Source organism: Scyliorhinus torazame, chromosome 10 (assembly GCF_047496885.1).
Source record: "Scyliorhinus torazame isolate Kashiwa2021f chromosome 10, sScyTor2.1, whole genome shotgun sequence".
Lineage (NCBI taxonomy): Eukaryota > Metazoa > Chordata > Chondrichthyes > Carcharhiniformes > Scyliorhinidae > Scyliorhinus > Scyliorhinus torazame.
Genome location: NC_092716.1, coordinates 34091558 through 34116361, shown reverse-complemented (window position 1 = coordinate 34116361; position 24804 = coordinate 34091558). Strand labels below are relative to the sequence as shown.

At 43.3% G+C, this 24804-nt stretch overlaps 1 protein-coding gene across 1 annotated transcript in view; it reads right to left on the bottom strand.

Annotated features, from left to right (window-relative positions):
• Positions 1-881: 881 nt before the first annotated feature.
• The window catches only part of LOC140430457 (uncharacterized), a 37087-nt gene continuing 13164 nt past the window's right edge, over positions 882-24804 (bottom strand). Inside the window, exons 2-6 of the mRNA XM_072517937.1 lie at positions 15166-15273; positions 13980-14119; positions 9974-10070; positions 4280-4404; positions 882-2957 (exon numbers count right to left, since the gene is read on the bottom strand). Of these exons, the coding sequence (XP_072374038.1) occupies positions 2781-2957; positions 4280-4404; positions 9974-10070; positions 13980-14119; positions 15166-15273 (647 nt within the window). The 3' untranslated portion in view covers positions 882-2780. The remainder of the gene's footprint in view (positions 2958-4279; positions 4405-9973; positions 10071-13979; positions 14120-15165; positions 15274-24804) is intronic.

The following is a 24804-nucleotide window of genomic DNA, read 5'->3' as shown; positions in this document are numbered from 1 at the left end:
ATTGGGGAAGCCTTGCAGATTCTCATCATTGCTCCGCCTGCTTTTTTCTAGTCAGAGCAAATTTAATGAAGTGAAGTGTCTTTGACACACTTCACTTGTTGGTTCACATGTATATTAGAGTTTAAGTTAGATATGGTAAATTGTTTAATCTTTCTGCATTTGTAAGTGCCTGTAAAAATATAACTGGGGTGAAAGAACTGTGAATATTTTTCTTTTATTTTAATGAGATATTTCCATCGATTGTGTCCGGTGTAATGTAGTTCATTTTTCATGTTTAATTTCTTTCTTTTGTTAAAAGTTTATCAGCAGGGTTGAGACCTGAAAAGGTAAAAACAGCCGCTAAAGGGAGAGTAAAGGAAGTGTGGATTGCACAAAAGGCCAGATACAGAGGAACAGAATGTGTGGGAAGGGGAGGGGTCGTAGAGATCCACTTGGCCAGCAGCATGAAGATCTTCATCAGAAGGTCGAAAATTGGATATACGAGGCCATGAGAGACGAAAAATCAGGTGGATTTAGGATCGGATTCCATTTCAGTTGTTGTAAGTTATGTACCATTATACCCATGGTAAAATATGTGACCATCGTAACAGGCTGCTGATTGGTGCAAGGATGAATCACGTTTATTTGGAGCTGGATTTCCACCCCCGCCGAGGATCGTCCGGCATTTTGCATGGCTTGTCCCTTCCACTGCCAAACATTCCCACCATGGGGGGGGGGGGGGGGGCATTTTTGGCGGGATGGAAGATTCCACCGGTGGGAGGGGTCGGAAAATCCCACACTTGGTGTAATGTGCAAAGCATTAGTTAAAAGATAAATTTTACAGCAACGGGAAATTAGATAGTAACCCAGCAATAAACATACCGACATTTAAAACAAAAACATTTATCTTTATAAATTATATTTATTAAAACATGCAACAGAATTGACAAATAGCAATTTACATCAAATAATAATGACCATTAGCCACATATTACAGAGGAAATATTATTTTTAAAAGTTGCAAGACAACACTTAGACTAATTATTCATCTGCTGCAATGAATATGTAATGTTGGTTAAACACAACTCGCATTAAGAATGGCAAATGACCAAAGTCCTATAGGTTAACTAAAGTAGTGGGCAACTTACTTTGATACTAAAACTGCAAAATACCGAAAGGGAAGATGTGCCTTTCAAAGATGAACCTTGTCACATTAATCCAAACTGTGTCTTTTAGAACAATGAAATTGAATGTCCCTTTCTTACTCCTGATTGAACTTGTGTGTTGACATGCATGTTCTTTGTTCTTTTTATGTTTGGGATTATTTGTGCATTTGGGAGAGTGTTAATCATTTCTAACATTTGCCCATAAGATGCCTTAGAAATAGAATGTGTTTATATGTACTGACATCAATACTAGGTTTCTTGATTTTGCTGTTCTTTAAAATGTTCAGGAACTATGGCATAAAAACAATGCTAGATATGGGACTTTCCAAAAGATTATATTAGTTTGCTGTAAACATAGCACTTCTTTTAGCCAAGCTTCAAACATTTTCTAAATTCCAATGATGTGACATTTGTATGACTGGTCAAGCTTTTTCCAAATCATGCAAGGAACAAGTCTTATGCCAAGTCTTATTATAGAATCTTTTAATGATCAAAACAAAATCATTTTTGTTTAGATCAATCAATGATTCATAGTTTTTCATTTTCCTGAGTATCATGAAAAGGGCAATTAATTCAAAAGCAGTCATGATGATCCCCTAGCATTCTAGCCAGACTATGAAATAATATTCAAGGGTAATAATAGTTGGCTAAGCTGCCCACAGACCTGTACCTTTAGGCAATGTTGTCAGGTAAGTGCAATACACATTTAAGTAAGGTTGGAGGATGAATTAATGGCATCACAATATCTCTTTTCACCTTATCACATGGACATGTTGTTTCCCAAGTAATTGACAACTTTCATGTACACTTTGAACGAAACTGACTTGGTCAAACGTCGTTGTGATCAGCATTAAAAGTGCTGGAGAAATTAAACACAGTCTTACTGCGTATTTGGTGTTTACCTAGAGCAGGTGGATACAACACAGCACTAGGGATGCTGCATTCCAGTGTGGCTCAGAACAATTCAAACCTGGACCACTTTGGTATGGCAGGATTTGAAACACAGATCCAAACTGTGAATATGCCATTTGCTCATTTACAAGAGGGAGTGAAAAAATAATTTTGATCAGTCATTCATTCGACTACAAACCCTTGCGGCCAAAAATACATGTTAATTCTGACTGCGTGCTATCTTTGAACACAAAACAAAAAGATGTTGTTCAACCATTGCAAAAATCAGATTTGGCTTCACCTCCTTATTTGATGTGTAAATAAAATTTCTGGAACTTTGGTAGGCATTGATGTGAACAACAACAGTGAAAAGCGAAACAAATTGTTAAATGTAATTTTAGTCTTCTACCCGATATCAGTTTGGAACATGAATATTCTTGAGACATACGTAGAGCTATATTCCAACAGGCTATTTAGCCAAACACAACATATGGCTTTGGGATCTAATTTAAGTTTTTATTGGCATTCTAACTGTCATACAGTAACAATAAACATATCATCTATATAAACGCGAAGCTTAACTTTCTTTAGCTCTAAGTGCTAAGATTGGGTACACACACTAATAGACACATCACTGGTTCTATGGTAAAGTGCACACTACTGTAGTATTATAGGACTTTAAAATAAACTATACATGCAAAATGGAGTGGTGATTTGGCATGTCAACTTGGAATATCTTCACTTTCAGACTTTCCCTTCCACAATCAAGGTTTTGAGGTCAGCTGGGGTATTCACACAGAACACATGATGTGAAACAGATTTCTTCTCCAAAACAGTGGCTATTGCTTCACCCACGTCCAAATGATTCACAAAACCAGGAGCAAGCCGGTCCGGGGTTGCAACACCCATGTTTAGTTTCACCTGTCAGATAGAACAATAAGCAATGAAATTAAACCACTGAGACCACATATTACTGGAATTTCCATGTTTCTAAAAAGTAAACGTGACAGCCCCTATTTTGTGATCAGCAACAAAGCAACAGAATGCGCAATTGACCGGGAAGAAAGCTTCCCACAGGGACATGGCAATCTCTGCGACATGAATTTCCCTTTTCCTGACATCAGTTTGAATCTGGCACCAAGGGGATCTCCAGGCATCTAGTAAAAATTAGGTCATCAATCAGGGTAAGCAACCAATCACACTGAAGTATTCTCACAGACAGCAAACCTGGAAGTAAAATGCACTGCTTCTTTTCACTTTAATCTTACAGAGAGCAAAATAAATGACTAGAACATACACATGGGATTAAGGTAGAAACTGAAATATTATGAAAAACTTTTTTATTTTAATATGATTTTTTTATCTTAATGGAGAAAATGAAGAAATTTGACATTCCACAATTATAAAATTAGTTTTTCAGGTACAGCAAGGTTGTTCAGCAGTAACTATGAACATAGTGCATCATTAGAAACCCAACCATACCTCATTCAACAAGGCATGACATTTTCAATAAAATGAAAGTTCTCATCAGTTCAGTGATTCCTACTCAATTGCAATCTGTGAGGATTTTAACAGCGCATGCTATGGCAAATTATAGATTCACTGATGTCAGCTTCTTGGTTTCCAGGTTTAATTGTGTATGTTCCACTGTCATTTCTAATTCAAAATCCAGGCCATAAAATGTCTAAATGTTTACATGACAAACTGATTTGTAGGGACTTTTAAAGTGTCTTTCTTTTATAGCAGATCGCCAATCCTGACATTGAAATGTTCACATGAAAGTTGGGAAGAGTTTGTCCAGCGTTACCCCAACTATAGTTATATGGAGTCCTCTATGCAGACTCAGGTTTAACTCTTTCAGTGCAAGTTACTTTGTGTGAAAACACAACTCCAGATGTCCTAATATTGACAATGAAAAGCTGAGCTTAAAGATCAATTAGTAATACTGATATCAGAAGTAATTGAAAAGTTTGGGAACTACTCTTTCTGATGCAAGAGAGCAGACAAAGTTCAAACTCAAATATAAGAAATATAGATGTCTATTTCATTCACAATCTAAAGCATCTCACACGTAGAAGAAAATCTAAAGGAACTTTCTCAAAATACTGATATTCAAGATTGTATAGAAAGCAGTTAGAATCCAATGTTATTTTCATTTTATCTTGTTGAAATGTAACATTTAGAAAGTAATTTCCTCTGTTTCCCTCATTTGGGGTATAGCAAGTTCTTATTAAAATCTTTACCTCATTCAGTTTGCATGGGACATCAGGGTACTCCTCTCTGACAACCTGGCAGAATGCCAGAGCTCCTGCAGCTCCCAGAGTCAAGAAGCCAGTCCCAGGCATCAGCAGACGCTCTCCTGCACCACCTACAAAGAAGGGGGAAAGTATCAGTGTAGGAGTGAAATCAACCATTTGACATTACATCTTGAACTTTTGGTGTGGGTTCATTAGGGCGTTCCACTTACAAAACTGGAACCTTGAGGTACATCACCCATTAATCTAGCTCTCAGATATCGAAATACATTACACTCATGGCTGGTAAGATTAAGTGCCAAGCAACAGAAGGACCAAGACTGTGTGACTGCTAAAATACAATAGTATTATTTTAGGTGCAACACTATGAGAATTCCTGTATCTTATCCAAGTCCAATGCTATCTACAGCCACCATGGATACATGGGCACACCCAGCATAGATCACTAGGCATAGACAAGGATGGAACATGAACAACAGCAGATTTTTCAGATCTGTAGCCCAGCAACAGAGGCTGTAACTGTTGTCCAACATTGAGCTAACTCAGTATAGGCAAGTGGTCAAACCTGGAGCTTCCATAAACCATAGAGTTCACTCTCACAGCATATGGCACATCTAATCTGAACACTCAGCTGAAAAACTATTAATGAAAATCATGGCTGATACTTAGATTCATGTAGGAAATCTAACTCTTTTGGGAAATATCTCAGGAATAGAATGGGCTAGAAAACAAATTGAGATTTCCTTAAATATGTTTGTCTCCCAAGATCATGGCGGAATTTCACAGCCGTGTCAGGGTAAGGGGCGGGGTTGGGAAACGCGACGAGACATTCAAAGGTCCATTTACTTTTGACAGGACTGGAAAATCCCACCGCCATAATATCCCGCTCTCTGTGTGAAGATTTGCTGTCTCCAAGAGAGTTGCTGATGCCGAGTGGAAGAATGAAAATCAAAGCATTCCATGGAGATCTTAAACTGTGGGCTAAGATCATAATTTCAATCTTAGACGCAAGCTTGGCAAACCTGTCACGTTCAACCTCAAGCGGCAGAATTTAAACAAACCACAAATCCTCCAAGACGTAGATTCCATCTCAAATCTTGATAAAATATCTTTCTGAGTTTTGTTGATGACCAGAGCAGAAACTGAGCAATGAATCATCATTAAATTTAAAAAATTATTATTCGTGAAGGCTCCGCCTTCTCAACCTTGCCCTTCACCCGAGGTGTGGTGATCCTCAGGTTAAACACCACCAGTTAGCTCTCCCCCTCAAAGGGGAAAGCAGCCTATGGCAACTTTATTTTTACCTTTATATTTAAGCCTCTTGTTTTCCCCCTTGATTCAACCACAGATGTAAACAAGTGGAGAAACCCCATTTCAGACTTACCCTGAATATTAAAATCTTCAGCTCTTTTCCAGATTGAGCTGAATTGACCATCCAGATTATATGCCTTTGTGTGGAAATGATTCATCTAACTTCTGCATGAGAGAGTAATCAGCTATACACCATGATCGAGCGGCCAAGCTGCACCTGAAAAGCAGCTCGCAGTGGTGCAGCGTTGCCGAAAGAAGCTGGGAGACCCTGCTCCCGGGATCTACCTGGCTCGCAATGCCTCGTGGGATCTAACATGATCTTGTGAGATGTGGCGATGTAAATCTCATTCATTTTGGACGAGATCACTTTTTGGCAAATCTGCACATTAAAGCGAGACTGCTAGTCTCACTTTAATATTCAGCTTCCCGAGGCACTGGGACCTATCCCTTTCACCTTGGAGACCTCGGGCAAGCGCCATTCAGTACTGGTCTCCACAAACAGGAAAGAGACGAATCGTACTCGTGGGTGACTCCGAGGGGATCGGAGACCCCTAGGTGCATGCCCTTTAGGCAGGGTGGTACCTTGGTTCTGATGGTTCTGCCACGACACCCTGGCAGTGCCAGCCTGGCACCTTAGCAGTGCTACCTGGGGGCCAGCCTGGCACTGCCAAGGTACCTGCGTGTGAACTGGCAAGGACAATGCCAGGGTGCCAGGCTAGCACTGCCAAGGTGCCAAGCTAGCATTTTATGCGCAGGGGCGATCAGGCTGGGGGGGCCTGCGTAGGTGTTGGGCTGGGTGCCGGGTCCTTCCTATAGTGGGTTGGGGCTTGGGGGGTTGTTGAGAGTCACATCAGGGGCTCCAGGGATCGGGACACCATTTTTAAATGACATCCCGATCTCTCACTACACTGAGGAGTTCCGGCCAGCGGACCTCCTCAGTATAAAAACGGGGCGATGTGCAGCCTCGGCCACGTGTTCCCCACTGAGGCCCCCTATCGAACCTGTGTGCCGTTGAATAGCGTTGCATTTCTCAGCACTGCGAGCAGCGCAAAACACACGGCTAAACACACTCGTTATGGGACTTTGTTCCCATTTGGTTAAAAGCGCCCCATAGCTCTTACGATTAGCACAATCTCTTCTGTAACTCTCTGGCCCCCGGCGCCGTTCACCCCTGGTCACTGCCGGCGGGAACTCTGCGTGAACGGTCAGGGGCAGCCTGTGGGGAGGGTGGCTCTGTCCCCGGGGGGGGGGGGGGGGGGGGGGCTGCCGATGGGGTATGGCCCGCGATCGGGGCCCACCGATTGGCGGGCCGGCCTCTCCCCCCCCGGGCCCACTTTCTTGCGTGACCGGCCCCTGAACACCGACGCTATTTTGAGTCGGGGCCGGCGCACTAAAGAAATCCCCCGCGCATGCGCAGGTTGGCGCGGCGCCCATTTGGCGCCGGGAAAGGAGGCTGGAGCGGCGTACACGATGGCACGAACACTTGGGCTCCATTTTGGAGAATCGCCCCCTTTATCTTTTGTGTTTTGTATTTAAAATGTTGGGGGCTGTTTGAGGGTGGGTGGGATAAAGGGATTGTTGGCGCCATTGTATTTGTTATTGGTGATTATTTGGGCCATTGTATTTGTTATTGGTGATTATTTGGGCCATTGTATTTGTTATTGGTGATTATTTGGGCCATTGTATTTGTTATTGGTGATTATTTGGGCCATTGTATTTGTTATTGGTGATTATTTGGGCCATTGTATTTGTTATTGGTGATTATTTGTTGGTGGGTGTAAATTTGATGAAAATGTAAAGAGGAGGAAAAAAATATATTTTTTTTTAACTCAGTGGTGGGGTATGTTGGGTGGGGGAAGGGGTGGCGGGGGCTGCTGGTTGAGCCTCCGAGGGAATGGTGCAAATCCATTAATGCCATTTCCCTGGTCTTTCTGCCAGTCAAAAAAATCACGTGTATTAACATAGTCTTTTTAAAGATGCGATGGGGGGGAAAACAAGCAGTATTATGTTATGTTATTTTATAATGCACACAAATAATTACTCCCTCTCGCTGTCAACCCAATGTAATTCCGTGCCCCTTGCCTAAACTTCAAATCATAATGATGATTTCATTTTGGTACAGTCACTACAGTCTTTCTGTTCGATGCCTTTACAAAATTCAGCAGGCAGTATACTTATGAAAAACAAAGTTTCGGCCAGCCAACTGTATGATGTGCCACAACCAAACAGGAGTCAGTAATGTGTCTTACATTATTGAGAAACTATCTTGGTGGTTTTGAGAAGAAATTATTATCGGCAGTATCTTTATTGTTGTCAGCTGCACTGCATTAGACAACTTAGTTCCATTTGCAGGTCAGTCACGTTGGAGAATATTCCTTTTAAGAGTATTCATTCAGCGAAACAATGGGATAGGTTTATCCAGTTGGCATTGGGCCCCAATGTTGAGCCCATATGGGGCACACACCACACACACCAGCAAAAGTTGCTTGGGGATAGTCTGCTCACAGACCTCTCAATACTGTGGGACCAATTAGAGGCCTACAGTGTTGTCCAGCTGACAGCACCTTTGTGGCACAGCAAAATGAACTTCAAGATGGAGACGCTCCCATCTACCTATATAGAAGTGATAGATTCAAGAATCTCGAAGCTGATCGGGGCATCGTGGTGGAGGGAAACCTCCTCCACTGGATTAGTGGCAGGTGGGACTATGGCGTTTCATTCTCATGGCCCCATCTTTGTGCATGGAGCCCTCTACTCTGCCTCCAGGAAGCAAAATCAAATGAGCTGGTGGCCTCCACTCACATGGTGGGGTCCACTCCAACACTGATAAAATACTGACGCTGCCATAACCTGGCCCCTAAATGGGAGATTAATTGCACCAACTGGCTGCCCACTACTGTGGAGCGGGCAGCCAACCTAGTTCCCAGCTTGCCCCAGGTGAGTCCCACAGGAATACATTGGCAAGATGGCTCCCATCTTCCAACTACTTTCCTGGCCACTTCCACCTGCAACCTGTCTCTATGGGGCTATGTGAATTCAGCCTGACGAATCTGCTCTCCTACTATTCCCAACTCTGGCACGCCATCTGCTATAACTTAGGATGAAAACGACATTGCAGTGCAAGGTATAATTTTCATCATTCATTATGGCACAGAGGAAAATTAACGTTCTACGTTTTCCACATTACAGAAAAAGCTAGCTTTCATGTTCAACCTGTGAGGAATATGTTCAGAGGCTGCTGCACCAAAAAGCAAAATACAATAGCTGCTGAAAACTGAAAATAAAACAGAAACTACAGATCTGGAAGCATCTGCAAGAGAGCGGGAGACATTTCAAAATCGGTCTGTTCTGATGAAAGATCTGTCCACAGCTGCTGCCAGACCTGCTGAATATTTGAGACATTTGCTGTTCTTATTTCAGAAGTCGCTACTAATTGTCACTCAGGAAAACAGTCCCATACAGTTGAAAGGTCTTTAATCCATAAATTGGTTAATTGAATTGCTTTCTCTTAACTGATTTCCTTCTTTTGCCCTTGGACTGGGAAAATTAGAGGGATGGTGCTCAAAGTGTCAAACTAACCCAGTGCTATGTGGTATACATCCCTTCCTTAGGCATGCTGATAATGCCCTGCTACTGATCCTGAATGGGGTGATCGTGAGAGTATAGGTGCTAAGTCACGTGTTTAACTTTGCATGTACGTCCACTGATTAAGAGGCACATAAACTAGTTCATAAGTCTAAAATTCCCCCCCAAAATCTAAACGTGGGCAATTCCACCCCCCCCCGCCCCATGATGTGTTTTCTGACAGCGGATTGGTCAGCAGCGAGATCTTCCAGTCCTGCCATGTCTATGGTATTTTGTGTGGCCCACACGGGGAACCCGTCGCAGGGGTGTCGCCTTTGCCGGGACCGGAAGATCCCATCGGCAGCAAGGGTTGGAAAGTCCTGCCCAGTGCTTCAGATTTCCGTCCTTGGACCTTTTTAAGGAACAATATAAATATCTGTGAAGTAACTCAAAAGGATCCAGAAACTCCCTCATTGAATCCACTGAATTATCAGTTCATTCTAATCGATGCTGATTGGGTGTCCAAGTGTTCTTTTTATCAACACTATCCTTACTATTCTCTAACTCAGAACTAGAAGATTCATGCAAACACACCTTTCCAATTCAATGGAACAGTGGCTCTGCAGTCAAGAAGGAACTAGATGGAGGGCCTGAATGTTCTACAATTTAGAAACCATTTTGTAACCGGATGTAAATTTAAAAGTTCAGCGCATGAAAAGACTGTTATGTAGAAATTCTGAAGAATTAAAAATAATATTGATTCTTTAAAACATTGCCACGCAGTGGAGACAGGAGTAATCTACTCACCAGTTATAAATGTGTACGATCTATTACAGTCATCTTTAACCAAAGGAAAGAACGCCTTCCATGATGTGAATGTGCTGAACACCAGGGTGTTCAGAACCTGCAGTATATAATACACGTATATTTAACACCATGGGAAATCATTTGCTCTGCAGGTTGTTGCACAGTTTTCATTGTTCTGCAGCTTTTCTTCTATTATCACCTGTGAGATCTGTCTCTTCCTTATTTCCCAACGTAGATTTCCATCATTAATTTTACATTGGAGGCACTGGAGTTTCCAGTCTTCATCTCCCTCACTCAAATCATACATGGGGAAAGGTGTACATAGGACCCTTGTGAAGCAGTGGCCTCCTGGGATTAGATGGTTTGATGTTGCAGTGCCTTAGCACAACCTTTGACAACATTATGCTCTGACAAGAGTTCTAACATAAGGTCATCTGCTTTGGCAGTGAGGAGATCATTCAATGACTGTCCCATTATTATTCCAAATTATTAAGTTAATTAAAGAAGAAATCTTTTGACCTTCATGTTATGCGAACACTGAGCAAGGGCTGGGGGCAATTGAGGGCAGTTAAAATGGATTAAGGGACTGTAATTTCAAATTATAGTAATAATCTTTATTGTCACAAGTAGGCTTACATTAACACTGCAATAAAGTTACTGTGAAAAGCCCATAGTCGCCACATTCCGGCGCCTGTTCAGGTACACAAAGGGAGAATTCAGAATGTCCAAATTACCTAACAGCACATCTTTCGTGACTTATAGGGGGAAACCAGAGCACCTGAAGGAAACCCACACAGACACAGGGAGAACTTGCAGACTCCGCACAGACAGTGGGCCAAGCCAAGAATCGAACCTGGGACCCTGGCGCTGTGAAGCGACAGTGCTAACCACTGTGCTACCATGCCGCCCCAATAACAAGGGTCAATGCACACTCATCCTGACCAGTGGGGTCTAATAGTGTTATCATGGCACAATCTGCTCTATCACCTCCGAACTTAACCAATAATGTAATCTGCTAATTTAGCCCATGGTCTGAGGGGTGGCATCTCTGGCTCAGCCAAACATGCAGGGAATGGCAGCCAGTGCCAGAGGAACCCCGACAAGGTTTTTTTTACATCTTAAAAATATTCTTGTGGGTCAAAAGGAGTAGGACTGTGTCCCGCTTTGCCCCGTGGCTAAGCCTTGACCAATTGCCCCAGCTTCCTCCCTCCACCAGGATTCTCTGAACCTTACACTGCGGACAGAACCCTGTGACCCCCAGCAGCAACCACTTGACGCACACTTTTAATGGCTGGACAGCCACTTCCTATCAACCTCTCAGCATTCTGGTCAGAAAGTTAGCAAAAAGTCAAACCTCCTGCTGGCTCTCCTGGAAGGCAGACAGTTCACATTGTCATATTCCCATCCAGGAGTTAAAATCAAGCACAAAGATTCATTAGAACCCATTCTTTTAGTTGTTGGGCAATAAGGAGACAAAATTTAAGCGGGGAAAGGATTGTGGGTGGAGTAATCATTCAACGCTTACAAACAATGCGTTCAAATCATGTCATTTGATTGTATAACATTTAGTTCAAATCAGTTTTAAAAACATAACTGTTGTAGGTTTTGTCAAATTCCAGCTTTGACTTCAACTCAGTTTGAGCATCGACAGTCTTAGCTGTGTACTTGCTTTTAGTATTTCATATTGCTAAAATTTTCATCGGCATTTAATCGAAAGATTAAACAGTTTTGAGGGCCATAGAAGATTCCTATATAAATAGGTTTTCATGTAAACATTCCTGTCTAAGCTAGATCCTTAAATATGTAGCTGACACACATATTCCAGGAAGTGCCACATAAAACACAAAGGCTCAGATATTGTGGTCAGCAATGAAAAGGCTGAACTCATCAATGACCTGGAAAAAAGTGCCCAAAGGTATTGAGTGCTCTGAGCATTGATTTCCTCTATTTTGACATGACGTGACTCTGAATTTGTTGCAATCCGTGGCATCTAGCCACAGTGCAGGCAGCAGACAGGCTAATCAGCCAATCAGATTGAAGGATTCTCACAGCCAGCAAAGCAGGAAATAAAAAGCATGAATTATCCTTTACCTCTTAATCATTTTATAGAAAGAAAAATCAAGATGGGGTGAATGTTTTTTGTTATTATTTTGGAAATTATACAATACATAAATGCTCCAATGTGGGAAGACTCCATGCTTACAAAATTATTTTTTCAGGACCATAAGTATTTATGATTCGTAAGCTGTTTAAAACTTAGTTTTAAACAAGATTTAACATTCAACAAGATTTAACATTTTCAATGGTTTATACAGTGAGAATAAAATGTTGAAGTTCACATCAATTCACTGAACCATTGTTATTTGCAGTGTACATTGTGGAAGAGCAGGAAATTACTGAGAGAAACCCCTGGATTTTCAAATTTTACTGAGCTTGTGTGGCCAGAAGTCATTGTTAGTTTTACAGCATAATGACACTAAACTTTGACAGTTTTGCAGTCATTGCCCCCACAAATTTCCAGGCACAGAGGAGAGAATTTGAACATTTGTTCTATTGAAGTAACTCTTTTCAGCGCTGTTTGCACAAAATCTATCCACTTTAGGAAAAATGTGATATTCCAGTTAATAGAGATCTGGGGCGCGATTCTTCACCTGGTCGGAGAATCGCCGGAAGCTGGCGTGAATCCCGCCCCCGCCGTGTCCCGAATTCTCCGCCACCAGAGATCCGGTGGGGGCGGGAATCGCGCAGCGCCGGTCGGCGGGCTCCCCCGGCGATTTTCCGGCCCGCGATGGGCCGAAGTCCCGCCGCTGACAACCTTCACCAGCTGGCGTGGATTGAACCACCTATCTTACTGGCTGGAGCAGACGGCGCGGGTGGGCTCCAGGGTCCTGGGGGGGGCCGGGGCGATCTGGCCCCGGAGGGTGCCACACGGTGGCCTGGCCCGCGATCGGGGCCCACCGATACGCAGGCGGGCCTGTGCCGTGGGGGCACTCTTTTTCCTCCGCCTTTGCCATGGTCTTCACTATGGCGGCGGCGGAAGAGACCCCCTCCACTGCGCATGCGCGGGGGTGCCGTGAGCGGCCGCTGACGCTCCCGCGCATGCATCGCGTTGGCGAAGTCCTTTCGCTGCCAGCTGGCGTGGCGCCAAAGGCCTTTCCCGCCAGCCGGCGGGGCGGAAATCACTCCGGCGCGGGCCTAGCCCCTCAAGGTGAGGGCTTGGCCCCTAAAGGTGCGGAGAATTCCACACCTTTGGGGCGGCCCGACGCCGGTGTGTTTCACGCCATTCCATTATGCCGGAACCCCCCGCCCCGCCGGGTAGGGGAAAATCCCGGCCCTGGTGTAACAACCAAGAGCAACCAAGCAACACTGATGTCAAACATAACAACAGCCGAAAGAATGCATATTTTGTAACAGGCATCTACTCGACATGTAGGTTCACAAGTCTCATTAGTAAATAAGGGTACTTCTGACGACAAGCTGTCTACAGAATTGGACGGGTTCATAAAGATAGAAGTTTTTGTTGTTTAACTCTCCTGCACAAAACTGTAAAATAAATCTGCCTCTCTATGTTTATCACGATGCTGGTTGGACTTCTCGGTAGAAAGATTTTTAAGGCTAATAAATCTTCTTCCTCCTTCAAATACCCAAGAGACCGTTGCCAGACATGGACTTGATTGTGCTCTGATTATGTTTGGCAGTGTTGTGCCAGTGCCTTCTGCTCTATGGCTGACCAGGAGCCTCGGCCACTCTTGTTGCCTGCCATCAGGTGTACTAGAATGTCTACAGGCTGGTGATCAACCTGTTTGTCTGCATTATGAATGCACATTCTGCGACCATCAAATCCTGAAGTGGGACTTGAACCCAGGGCTTCTGGCCCTGAGATAGAGACACTACCACAGCATCATAACACCTCCCATTAATAAATCACAGACAAGGAATGGTTCATAATGGCCAAGAACAATGTTGTTGAACGGTTTTGTGTTTGAGGTTTAATGCAGACACTTACCTTATTCAGTTCCTCGAGTGTTTGAGTGTGAGGAGGACCACCCTGCCACCAGCTAAACCCCAGGGATGATACAATATCCGTCACTTTTCCAACAGCTTGCAGGAGTGCATTTTTAGCTGCCTCTGCACCATCTTCGGTACCTGGAGGCATTTCAGACAGTTAAACAACTGCTAGCAAAGCAGAGTGGAATATGCACTAACACTCCTCAAATTTATCTCTTACCTTCACATTTTACTTAAATATAGCAAAAGGTTTTTGACGCCTCTGATCTCTTTATTAATGTTTCAATTTAAATCAGACCTCTCGTATGCTTACATTAAAAATCTGAAGGCTGAAAGGGCAGTATTAGCTTGTTTATGCTGATAGCAACATTATGCTTCCTATGTGGGAGATGGTGACTCAGTAGTAACATAGCAAATAGAAGCAGATGGAGGCCATTTTGCCCTCCAAGCCTGCTCCACCATTCATTATGATCATGGCTGATCATCAAATTCAATACCCTGATCCAGCCTTCCCTCCCATATCCTTTTAGCCCCAAGAGCCATATCTAATATAATGTTACTGGCCATTAATCCAGAGGCCCAGACCAATGCTCTGGGATCATAGGTTCAAATCCCACCCATGGCAGCAGGTGAAATTTAAATTCAGTTAATAAATCTAGAATATAAAGTTAGTCTCAGTAATACAGACCACCATGAAATTGCAGTCAATTGTTGTAAAAAGCCATCTGGTTCACTTTAGGGAAAGAAATTTGCCGTCTCTACCTGCATGTGTCTCCGGTACTATGGCAACATGGTTGGCTCTGAAATGCTCTCTGCAATAACCTAGCAAGCCACCTAGTTCAAGGACAATTAGGGATAGGTAACAAATGCCGGCCTTGCCAGTTACACCCACGTCCCATCAAAGAGCAGAGGAATGAACCTGCACTGAAATAGCACAGAAATAGACCATTTGGCACAATGGATTCAGCCAGTGTTTACAAGCTCCCTTTCACTTCTCCTCATCTAACCTCATCAATGTGTCAACGGCGATTCAAATTGAACTGAAATGTATTTTGTCAGGCTTGAGTAGAATTTGTTGAATTTTCATGCTGAACTTTCTCTTTCCTCTTTTTACCACCAAATGTGGAGTAAGATCGTTTTCCTTTGGTTCCTTTTTGAGTCACCGTTTGAAGAAAATAACTTACCGACATCTCCGACCAATGTAAAAAGCCTAGATCTGGTGGCGGCTGGGACAAAGTTTTTCAGTTTTTCCAACCGGGCTGCATCTCTGGATATAGCTGCCACCCGGAAACCTAGAAAACACAAATAGAAAGGGATGCAGCAACAACGGCACAAACATAGCCCCCTTGCGAGCAGGAAAACCTATCTTTCAGATGGGTGAAGGGGAAGGAATGAAACTAGCTCAGACAGTTAGGATGGAAAACGTCTCTAAACATGAACAAGCCTGGATCTGTCTCAACACAAATTCCTACATTTTTGCCAATTGGAACGTTTGACACTAAACTGGCAATCCTTACCAGAATAGAGCACGCGAAAGACTGGTACAAAAAATATTTGTGGTGGAGAAATTCAAACCCACGATTTGGAGTTAAACCAGAAATTGTTGGGCCAGAGTAAAACGTGTTTTTCTTTTTGAGTTTCTGAAATATCGCATTTGGATGTTAATTAGCGTTAAATCTGTTCTCCTCATTTCTGGCTCCTTTCACCTTCATAAGGATTAAAGTTTACTTGAAAAAAATTAAAAAGAAAAGTGTGATTAAGTTAAATAATTAAGCTGCCCAAAACATGGTCATTGGCCCCATTTAATGTTTTGTGGGCCCTTGACAGGTACAAAATTGGCTGTTGTATTGATCTGCATTATAAATGTGACTGCATTTTGAAAGTAATTTATATGAAACACTTTGGGACATGGAGAGCATGTGAAAGGTTTTGTACAAACATATTAGTACTGCACGAAGGGGTACTAAATACACACCGGTGGTAGACAGACTAAATTGATTCAGAAAATACTGTTATGTCATAGTGTGATTACAAACAAATATGTGAGCATTGAACTGAAGCAGGCGAATTGATCTGTGTAACATCGGCAGTAAATGAGTTAAAGCATCCATGTGAAGTTACTTTGCTATTTAACAAAAAATTGTTTCAGCATTTTATCTTAGCAGATATATAAGTTTTATATGAACATACTGTTGTGACTGTTGGTCAGAGCATTGTTTCAACTCACATGTAGCATTAGACAGAACTGCTAAGAGCCCAGAATCCGAGGATATATTTTACCTAACAGTTTGAATGGCCAGCACTGCTACAAAGCTCATTCCGTTTTCTTTCCATTAGATGGGTTTCACAAAGGCCGAATGATCCGTTGGATCAGATATTAGCACATGTGGCGATTGGGAATACTTACCAGAGGGAATGGGATGTTATGATCAAGCTATTCTGAACCTCACAGGTAAAGTGTTTATCTTGCACCACACAGCTGACCATTACATATTGTTTTAAATTAATCAATTTTCAGGAGTCACAAAAGGAAAAACTTCAATTCAAAAAGCACCTTCAGGAGACACAAAAGGAAAAACCTTACGAACCTTAAAAATTCCCTGCCCCCAGTGAAGCAGTTGAGGCTCCTTCATTAAATGTTTTCAAGATAAAGATAGATCGTTTTTTGACGAATAAAGGGATTAAGGGTTATGGTGTTCAGGCGGGAAAGTGGAGCTGAATCCACAAAAGATCAGCCATGATCTCATTGAATGGCGGAGCAGGCTCGAAGGGCCAAATAGCCTACTCCTACTTCTTATGTTCTTATGACATTCTCAAGACATTCCAAATTCTCAAGAACCTCATAGCACATCACAGCACTAGTGTTGAGTAGGCAAACAAGCAGCCGATTTGCAAATCAGAAGACCCCAGAAAAAGCAAATTAAAATAGATTTTGAGAAAATAAAATAGGCAAAGATACTGACAAACAGTAATATGGACCATTGGTGGGAAATATTTTTCTACAAAGTGGTAGAAATGTATATTTCGCTAATTGAAAGAAGCAAACCAAACACTGGAGAGAATGGTAAAGACATGAAGGAACAATTGAAAGTTAGGAAAGAGGTATGCATAAAGTAGACAGACAGCAGAGGAATACAGGATAAGAGAATGTAAGGAGAAAAATCAAAAGAATAATTAGAAAGGCAAAAAGGAACAATGAAATTAAATGGTCAAGGAACATAAAACAAACAAATATTTTACAGGCACGTCAATTTTTAAAAAGAAAGCTGAGATGGAATAGGACCATTATGGGTAGACACAAACACCTGAGGTAACAATGGAGATATGGTAGAAATAATAATTTTTAAATTTGTTAATTACCATTGAGGTAGAACAGGTGGAATTACATTGAATGATGAGATGAGTAATAAGGTAAGTACATTTTACATTTTTAAAATTGATGTCTTGAATAAACAAAACAAACTCCAAGAGGCTAAAATCCCTGGTCCGGGTGGATTGACACCACGCATTTAAAAAGAATCTTGGTAAGAGATAACAGAGACATTACTACACAGATTTAATGACACATTTTTGAAAAATGTAATGCCAATGGATTAGTAGATAGCTAACATAATTCCTACAACCAAGAAGGATGACAGAATGCATCAAGGGAATTATAGGGAAGGCAAGCCAAGCCAGCTTAACCATCACCAGTCGGAAAACTAATGGAATCCATACAAAAGAATAGAGTAGAAGGACATCTCCAAGTATGGTGATGAAAAGTCAGTGTGGATTTCAAAAGGGAAAATCTCACTTTATTACAGAGTAACAGCGAGAGTAGACATTGGTACTGCAGTAGGTGTAATTTATCTAGATTTTCAAATGGCTTTTGATACGGTGTCAGAGGTCAGAGAATGTTGAACCAGGGTACAAGAAGCAGAATGGATTGCTAGCTGGCTTCAAGACAGAATGCAGATGCGATGAATATAGGGATTTCAGATATTATATGTATTTGGTGCAGTAAGGGTTAAAAGTTTGGGTTAGTGTGTGTATGACTGCTGCAGTAGTGCTTTTAAAAAAGCCAGAAGGGCACTTAAAGCATCATAATAGTTTGGGCGAATTGACTTTTATTTATACTAAGAGGATTCCCTGCAGAGTAGTTAATTAGAGACAGTTTAGTAAGATGATGTAGTTAATGGGAGGAACCAAGGCTTAAAGCAGTCAGAATGTTGAGAGTTTTCAGAGAGCTTGAGTTTTTTGGCTGAAAAGTGCACGGAGAACGTTTCAGAAGAAATGCAGCCAGAGATTCTGCATTATTCTGACAGGGGATAAGGTCTCGTTCTTTCAAGCAGTCTCAAAAGATCTCTCGTTCTCAAAGTGGAGTATCCAAGACATCTCTATACAGCAAGTATTCCTGAGTGCTAATTGTATTTAAAAGTGGATTGGGACCAGAGATGGTTTTGTTGTTTGATTGGAAATAAAGATAGCAGTTAAGGGTTATTGTGTCACTGTATTGAATAGTGTTGTTTAAGGGGTAATTGTAAGCTGTTTTCTTGTGTGATGTTATAGATACATTAATACTGTGTTAGTAATAACGTTTGTTTCAATATACCATAACCCTATTTTGCTCCTGGAGCGAGGTAACCTTTCTCACAATCTTACAAAATTAAAATAAAATATTGGGATTTCTGTCCAGTATCTTACCAACTGTTGGGGTCTGGTCCAGGATTGTAATGGAGAGAATGGGAGTAAAGGGTAGTTATTCAGAATGGCTGAAGATGGAAAGTGCTGTTCCATAAGGACTAGTGAAGGGACCACTGTTGTTTACAATTCACATAATAAACTTGCAGATTGGGTAAATGAAGTTTAACACAGATAAATGTGCAGTTGTGCATTTTAATAAGAAGAACAGAGAGGTCACGTATTCCTTGGAAGGTGCAACTCTCTGTGAGGTAAACAAACAAAGGGATCTCAGAGTCTAAAGGGCAGCGTGGTGGCACAGTGGTTAGCACTGCTGCCTCACAGCAACAGGGATCTGAGTTCAATTCTGGCCTTGGGTGACTGTGTGGAGTTTGCACATTTCTCCCTGCGTCAGCGTGGGTTTCCTCCGGGTGCTCCGGTTTCCTCCCACAGTCCAGGTTAGGTGGATTGGCCATGCTAAATTTCCCCCTAGTATCCAAAGTTGTGTAGGTTAGGTTGCAGGGATAAGGAGAGTGAATTGGCCTACATAGAGTGTTCTTTCAGGGGGTTGGTGTAGATGCAATGGGCCGAATGACCTCGTTCTGCACTGTAGGGATTCAATGATTCTATGAAATAGACCGATCACGTGCTACAGGCAATGAAGAGCATTAAAAAAATGCTCTTGTTCACATCCCCATGGCGATCCGCTGTCAGCGGGACCAGAAGATCCCGCCAGCAGGAATGACCGTAAAATCCTACTCTTTATTTCTAAAATGATAGAAGCGAAAAGTCGGGAGGTTATGCTGAACCTTTATTGACCTGGATAAATCACACAGTTCTGGTTACCTCATTAGAAGCAAGATACAAAAGGCACTGGAGAAGGTGCCTAAAAGATTTACAAGTAATGATATGATACCAGAAATGCATGGGTAAGGAAAAATAAACAGGTCGGATCTCTTGACTTGAGAAAACAGGCTGAAATGAAAAATGAAAAAATGAAAATCGCTTATTGTCACAAGGGTAAATGAATAGAAGTCCTTAAAATAATAGAGTGGCTATTGAGAGGCTGTTTCCTCCAGTGGAGGCTATCAACTGAAATTTTGATTGGATCCTTGAAGATATTTCTTTACCCAAAGAGTGGTGAAATGTGGAATTCGCTATCATAGGGAGTGGTTGAAGCGAAAAGTTTGGATGCACGTTAGGGAAAACCAGACAAGTATTTGAGACAGATGGGAATAAAAGTTTACAATGATAGTTTTAGGTGAGCAAAGATGGGAAGACACTCGAGTGGAGCATAACTATGAGCATGGATTGGCAGGTCGAATGACCTGTTTCCGTCCTGTATATCCAATGCATCTAAACAAGATGAATGACTTGTAATCTACCTTTTGTGGCATTGGTTAGACTACCAGAAGAACTCACTGATCTTCAAATAGTGCCATAGGAATCTTTCTATCTGCCTGAAAGAGCAGACTGGAATTTAGTTTAGCATCTGTTCCAAGAGCTTTGGCTCTCATTGCACTTGGCACATTTTTAATTATTTACTTGGCACGATTGCACAGTGGTTAGCACTGCTGCATGACAGCACCAGAGACCCCGGTTCAATTCCGGCTTTGGGTGACTGTGGAGTTCTCCCTGTGACTGCTTGGGTTTCCACTGGGTGCTCTGGTTTCCTCCCACACTCCAAAGATGTGCAGATTAGGTGCACACCAGGCTAAATTGACCCATGGGGCGGGATTCTCCCGCAATCGGCGTTGTGGCCCGACGCCGGCGCCAAGAGCAGAGCGAATAACTCCAGCGTCGGTCCACCCGAATGTTGCGGAATCCTTCGCACTTCTGGGGGCTAGGTCGGCGCCGGAGGGGTTAGCACCGCACCAACTGCCACCAAAGGGCCGCCGTGGTTCCACGCATGCACAGAACCGCCGGTGTGTTCTTGCGCATGTGCAGGGGGTTTCTTCTCTGTGCCGGCCATGGCGGAGCCCTACAGAGGCCAGCGCGGAGGGAAGGAGTGCCCCCACGGCACAGGCCTGCCTGCAGATCGGTGGGCCCTGATTGCGGGCTAGGCCACCATGGGCCGGATCCTCCCGAGGACTACCAGCCAGGTCCCGCCGTGATGGACCATGCCCATGTCACGCCGGTGGGACTGGCCGAAAATGGGCGGCCGCTCGGCCCATCGGGGCCGGAGAATTGCTGGGGGGGGGCCGCTGCCAACCGCCTCCGACCGGCGCAGGGTGAACCCCGCCCCTGCCCGCAAACTGGCGGCGGAGAATTCGGCAGCCGGCGTCGGACTGGCGGAGCGGGATTCATGCCGCTCCCCCCCCCCCACCCACCCACCCCCCAACGGCGATTCTCCGACGCGGCGGGGGGGTCAGAGAATCCCGCCTCTGGTGTCCAAACACTTAGGTGAGGTTACTGTGTTACGGGAATAGGGTGGGGGCCTGTGCCTAGATAGGGAGCTCTTTCAGAGGGTTGGTGCAGACTCAATGGGTCGAATGGCCTCCTTCTGCACTGTAGATATTCTATTATTTTTTCATGGGATTCAGGTATCATTTGTTGCCCATCCTCAATTGCCCTTGATCGGAGTGGCTTGCTGGGCCATTTCAGAAGGTAGTTAAGAGTCAACCACTGTAGATCTGGATTCATATATAAGCCAAACCAGGTGAGGGTGAGATTTACTTCAATCAGCAATGGTTTCATGGTCACCATTACAGAGACTAGTTTTCTATGATAAATTTTCTGGTTTATTAATTGCACCAGCTGCTGTGACAGGATTTGAAACCAAGTCCTCAGTGCATTAGGCTGAATCTCTGGTTTACTAATCCAATGACATTATCATTTCCCACCAGCTCCCTCGTGATAAATGGTCACCTGGGTGAAGGACAGTGACCTGAAATAACACTGTGGGTTCATAATGTGAATCCTGAATATGTCTGCCTTAAATTCCTTTTTTCGTCTCCTTAACCAAGGTGTAAGCCAATTATTTGAAGCACATTAAAGCCTCCGCTAAAATAAAGGAGTCTCAAACAGATAAATTGTGTGCTCATACCCATTATGCCACAGCCTTTAGAATTTGTCATGTGAAATCAACGTTGCCATTCTGTTCTGAACCCTCTAACAAATCAATGTTGTTTTGAAGAATGAAAGTACAACACTGTGCACAATGACCTGTAATCAGAGTCCATTGAGAAACATTCCAGTCCTTGATTGATCTAGTTGATAACAGCCTCAGACTGACTGATGAAATGGTCGATAATTGACTAGCACCCGAGCTCAGCCTTAAACAGAAGGACGGCATTAAAACCCAGAGCTTAAGTCATTTTAGACTGCTGTCCATATGAATCACGAAGCAACATTAGTCTGAATCTGTAATCATGTTATGTGAGACTTCTGGGAACAAGAATCACTGCCCCTGCCCCCATCCCCTGCGGAGGGTTTTCTGGTGGCTGAGGCAACTGGTCATTGGCCGCTGGCAAGAAGGCAATGCTGTTTTGCATGGTTCCCTTGCCGTGGGCACTGGAAATATAGATTCCTCTTCCATAAACCAATGAAACACTTCACTGTTAACAAAGGTGCAAACACTCCTGCACATCATATATACGTCCCTAAATTTACCATATCATCTCATTATGTGCATTAACATTCCACATCATGGGTGGGATTCTCCGGTTCCCCTAGCCGTGTGGTCCTTGGCGGCGCGCCGTTCGCTGGCGGTGGGATTCTCCCTTCCCGCCCCTTGTCGGTGGGTTTTCCCATTGAAGCCACCTCATGCCGCCAGGACACTCATGGGCAGGGGCGTGCCGCCAGTGGGAAAAGAGAATCCCAATAGTTGGAGAATTCCGGTATATATATTTCATGGTACAGGTTCATATCAAGGTAACAGTGCAAACATTGTAGCACGATATCATCATTTGAAAAAAATGATACTTGTATGATGGTCATGATTTCAGTTGAAATAATTTAGAAATCAGCCTTGATGAGTCAGTGGCATAATCTCATTTAATCTTGTTAACAGAAGAGTCCTTTTAAGATCATGTTGGAATGGTCAATGGCAACCTCCATCTATGAAAGATGACGGACATGCAGCAAACAAATTCATTCAAGCAAGCCAAATTCTCCATTTGGCTCACCTTTGCTAATGGCTGCAGAGGCCACTCCTTGCGAGGCAGCTTCTATCCCAAGCTTCACAGTAACAAACTAGGTTTGGTTCTGTTCATGGGCCCACCTTCTAATCATATAGCAAATTATATTTAGACTGCTCATATCACAGTGGCACGGCATCACAGTAGCTTCACAACACCAGGGACCCGGGTTCGATTCCCGCCTTGGGTCACTGTCTGTGCGGAGTCTGCACGTTCTCCTCATGTCTGCGTGCATTTCCTCCGGGTACTCCGATTTCCTCCCCCAAGACTCGAAGAAACGCCAGGAGGGAACCCAAGGAGAGACTGACATGGGGGCTAGAGGCCCCCCCACAAAGCTATAAGAGCAAGGCAAATGAGAAACAAACTGCCTACGGCGAAGGAAAGGGCCTAAGATAGAATCTGGAGACGGTAGAAAAGAGGAGGGGCGGTGGTGAAAAGGAACAGCGTGCAAATTATAAATAATGACCATATCATTCATCGACTGGACAGTATAAAAATGTAAACTTCAATAAAAATATTTTTTTAAAAGACAGACAACTCTTTTCAGCGTTGAAGAAGAATTATTTTAAGGTGCTGAAATGATAAACCTTTCTTGCACCACAATGAAGTGTGGTCTTTCTGTTGTTTTTGTTTCCTTTTTAAAAAAATAAAAATTACAAAATTCTTGTATTTAATACTCAGATTCAGAAGTTTGATGATTCATTAACCCACCATACCCTTTTGCAATACTTCAGTGAAATTATCAAAATTGGGCATGTTTGCTATCCATTTTTCTGCCCATCCTTGCCAGGCCTGCAGGTGATTACATGCACAGAGTACATCACGCAAATGGCTGTGTTTGGGAAAGAGAGCAAAGTCGCACCCCACACTGACTCAGTAACCTTAACATTCTTGCTGGACTGCTGCAGTGGCAGATATATCATAGATTTATCATAGCATTTACAGTGCAGAAGGAGGCCATTCCGCCCATCGAGTCTGCACCGGCTCTTGGAAAGAGCACCCTACCCAAGGTCAACACCTCCACCCTATCCCCATAACCCAGTAACCCCACCCAACACTAAGGGCAATTTTGAACACTAAGGGCAATTTATCATGGCCAATGCACCTAACCTGCACATCTTTGGACTGTGGGAGGAAAGCGGAGCACCCGGAGGAAACCCACGCACACACGGGAAGGATGTGCAGACTCCGCAGACAGTGACCCAAGCCGGAATCGAACCTGGGACCCTGGAGCTGTGAAGCAATATATGATTGGACAGGCCTCGTAATCACCAGTCAGACTTATCACAGACACTATCCCGAATCCCAGGGACAGGGAAATTAGCATAAAGTTGGTGGTTCCACCCCATTCTCAATACTCCCTGGGGGCCTTCCTCACCAAGGGCAAGGAATCTCAGAATGGCACCCTGTCACGTTCACAAGAATTGCTCCATCTGAAGATCCCTGACTTTTGTTTTCAAACTGTGAGAGATTTGGCATTTGCCACTTCACTGTTGACCATCAATTGCTCTGTTATCAATTGCTGTTCAAGAACTGTGGGCCCCCAAAATCTGCAGGGATCCAGCAGAACTGAGCCCGACCTAGATCTGGGCAACCATACAGATTAACAGATACGAAGAATTTGTGTCCCAGTTTTTGTATAGTAGGTGTCAGTGGATTGCAACAGGAGCAGGAACACAAATCAATTTCTTCTCTCTCTCTCTCTCTGTCATCCAGGGATGCTCAGGCTAATTGAGATCAATTAACTCAGATTTGAGATCAGACTTGGGATATCACGGAGTAAAATGATTCAGTACCACACTAATTATATCAGTTACTCACGGAACCATTGGGAACTCCCGTCTGTTGGACTTGCACAATGTTCAAATCTGGTATCCCCTATTATAACTGGCAAACTTTCAGTTTCAGCTCGATAATTGTTCTGAAAACCCTATCTGGCTACATTTCTATCTGTCTCAGTCAATGCTTTGTTGCCTGTAATCAGAAGACATGGATTTTAAACTCCACCCCAGGACTTCTGTTGGC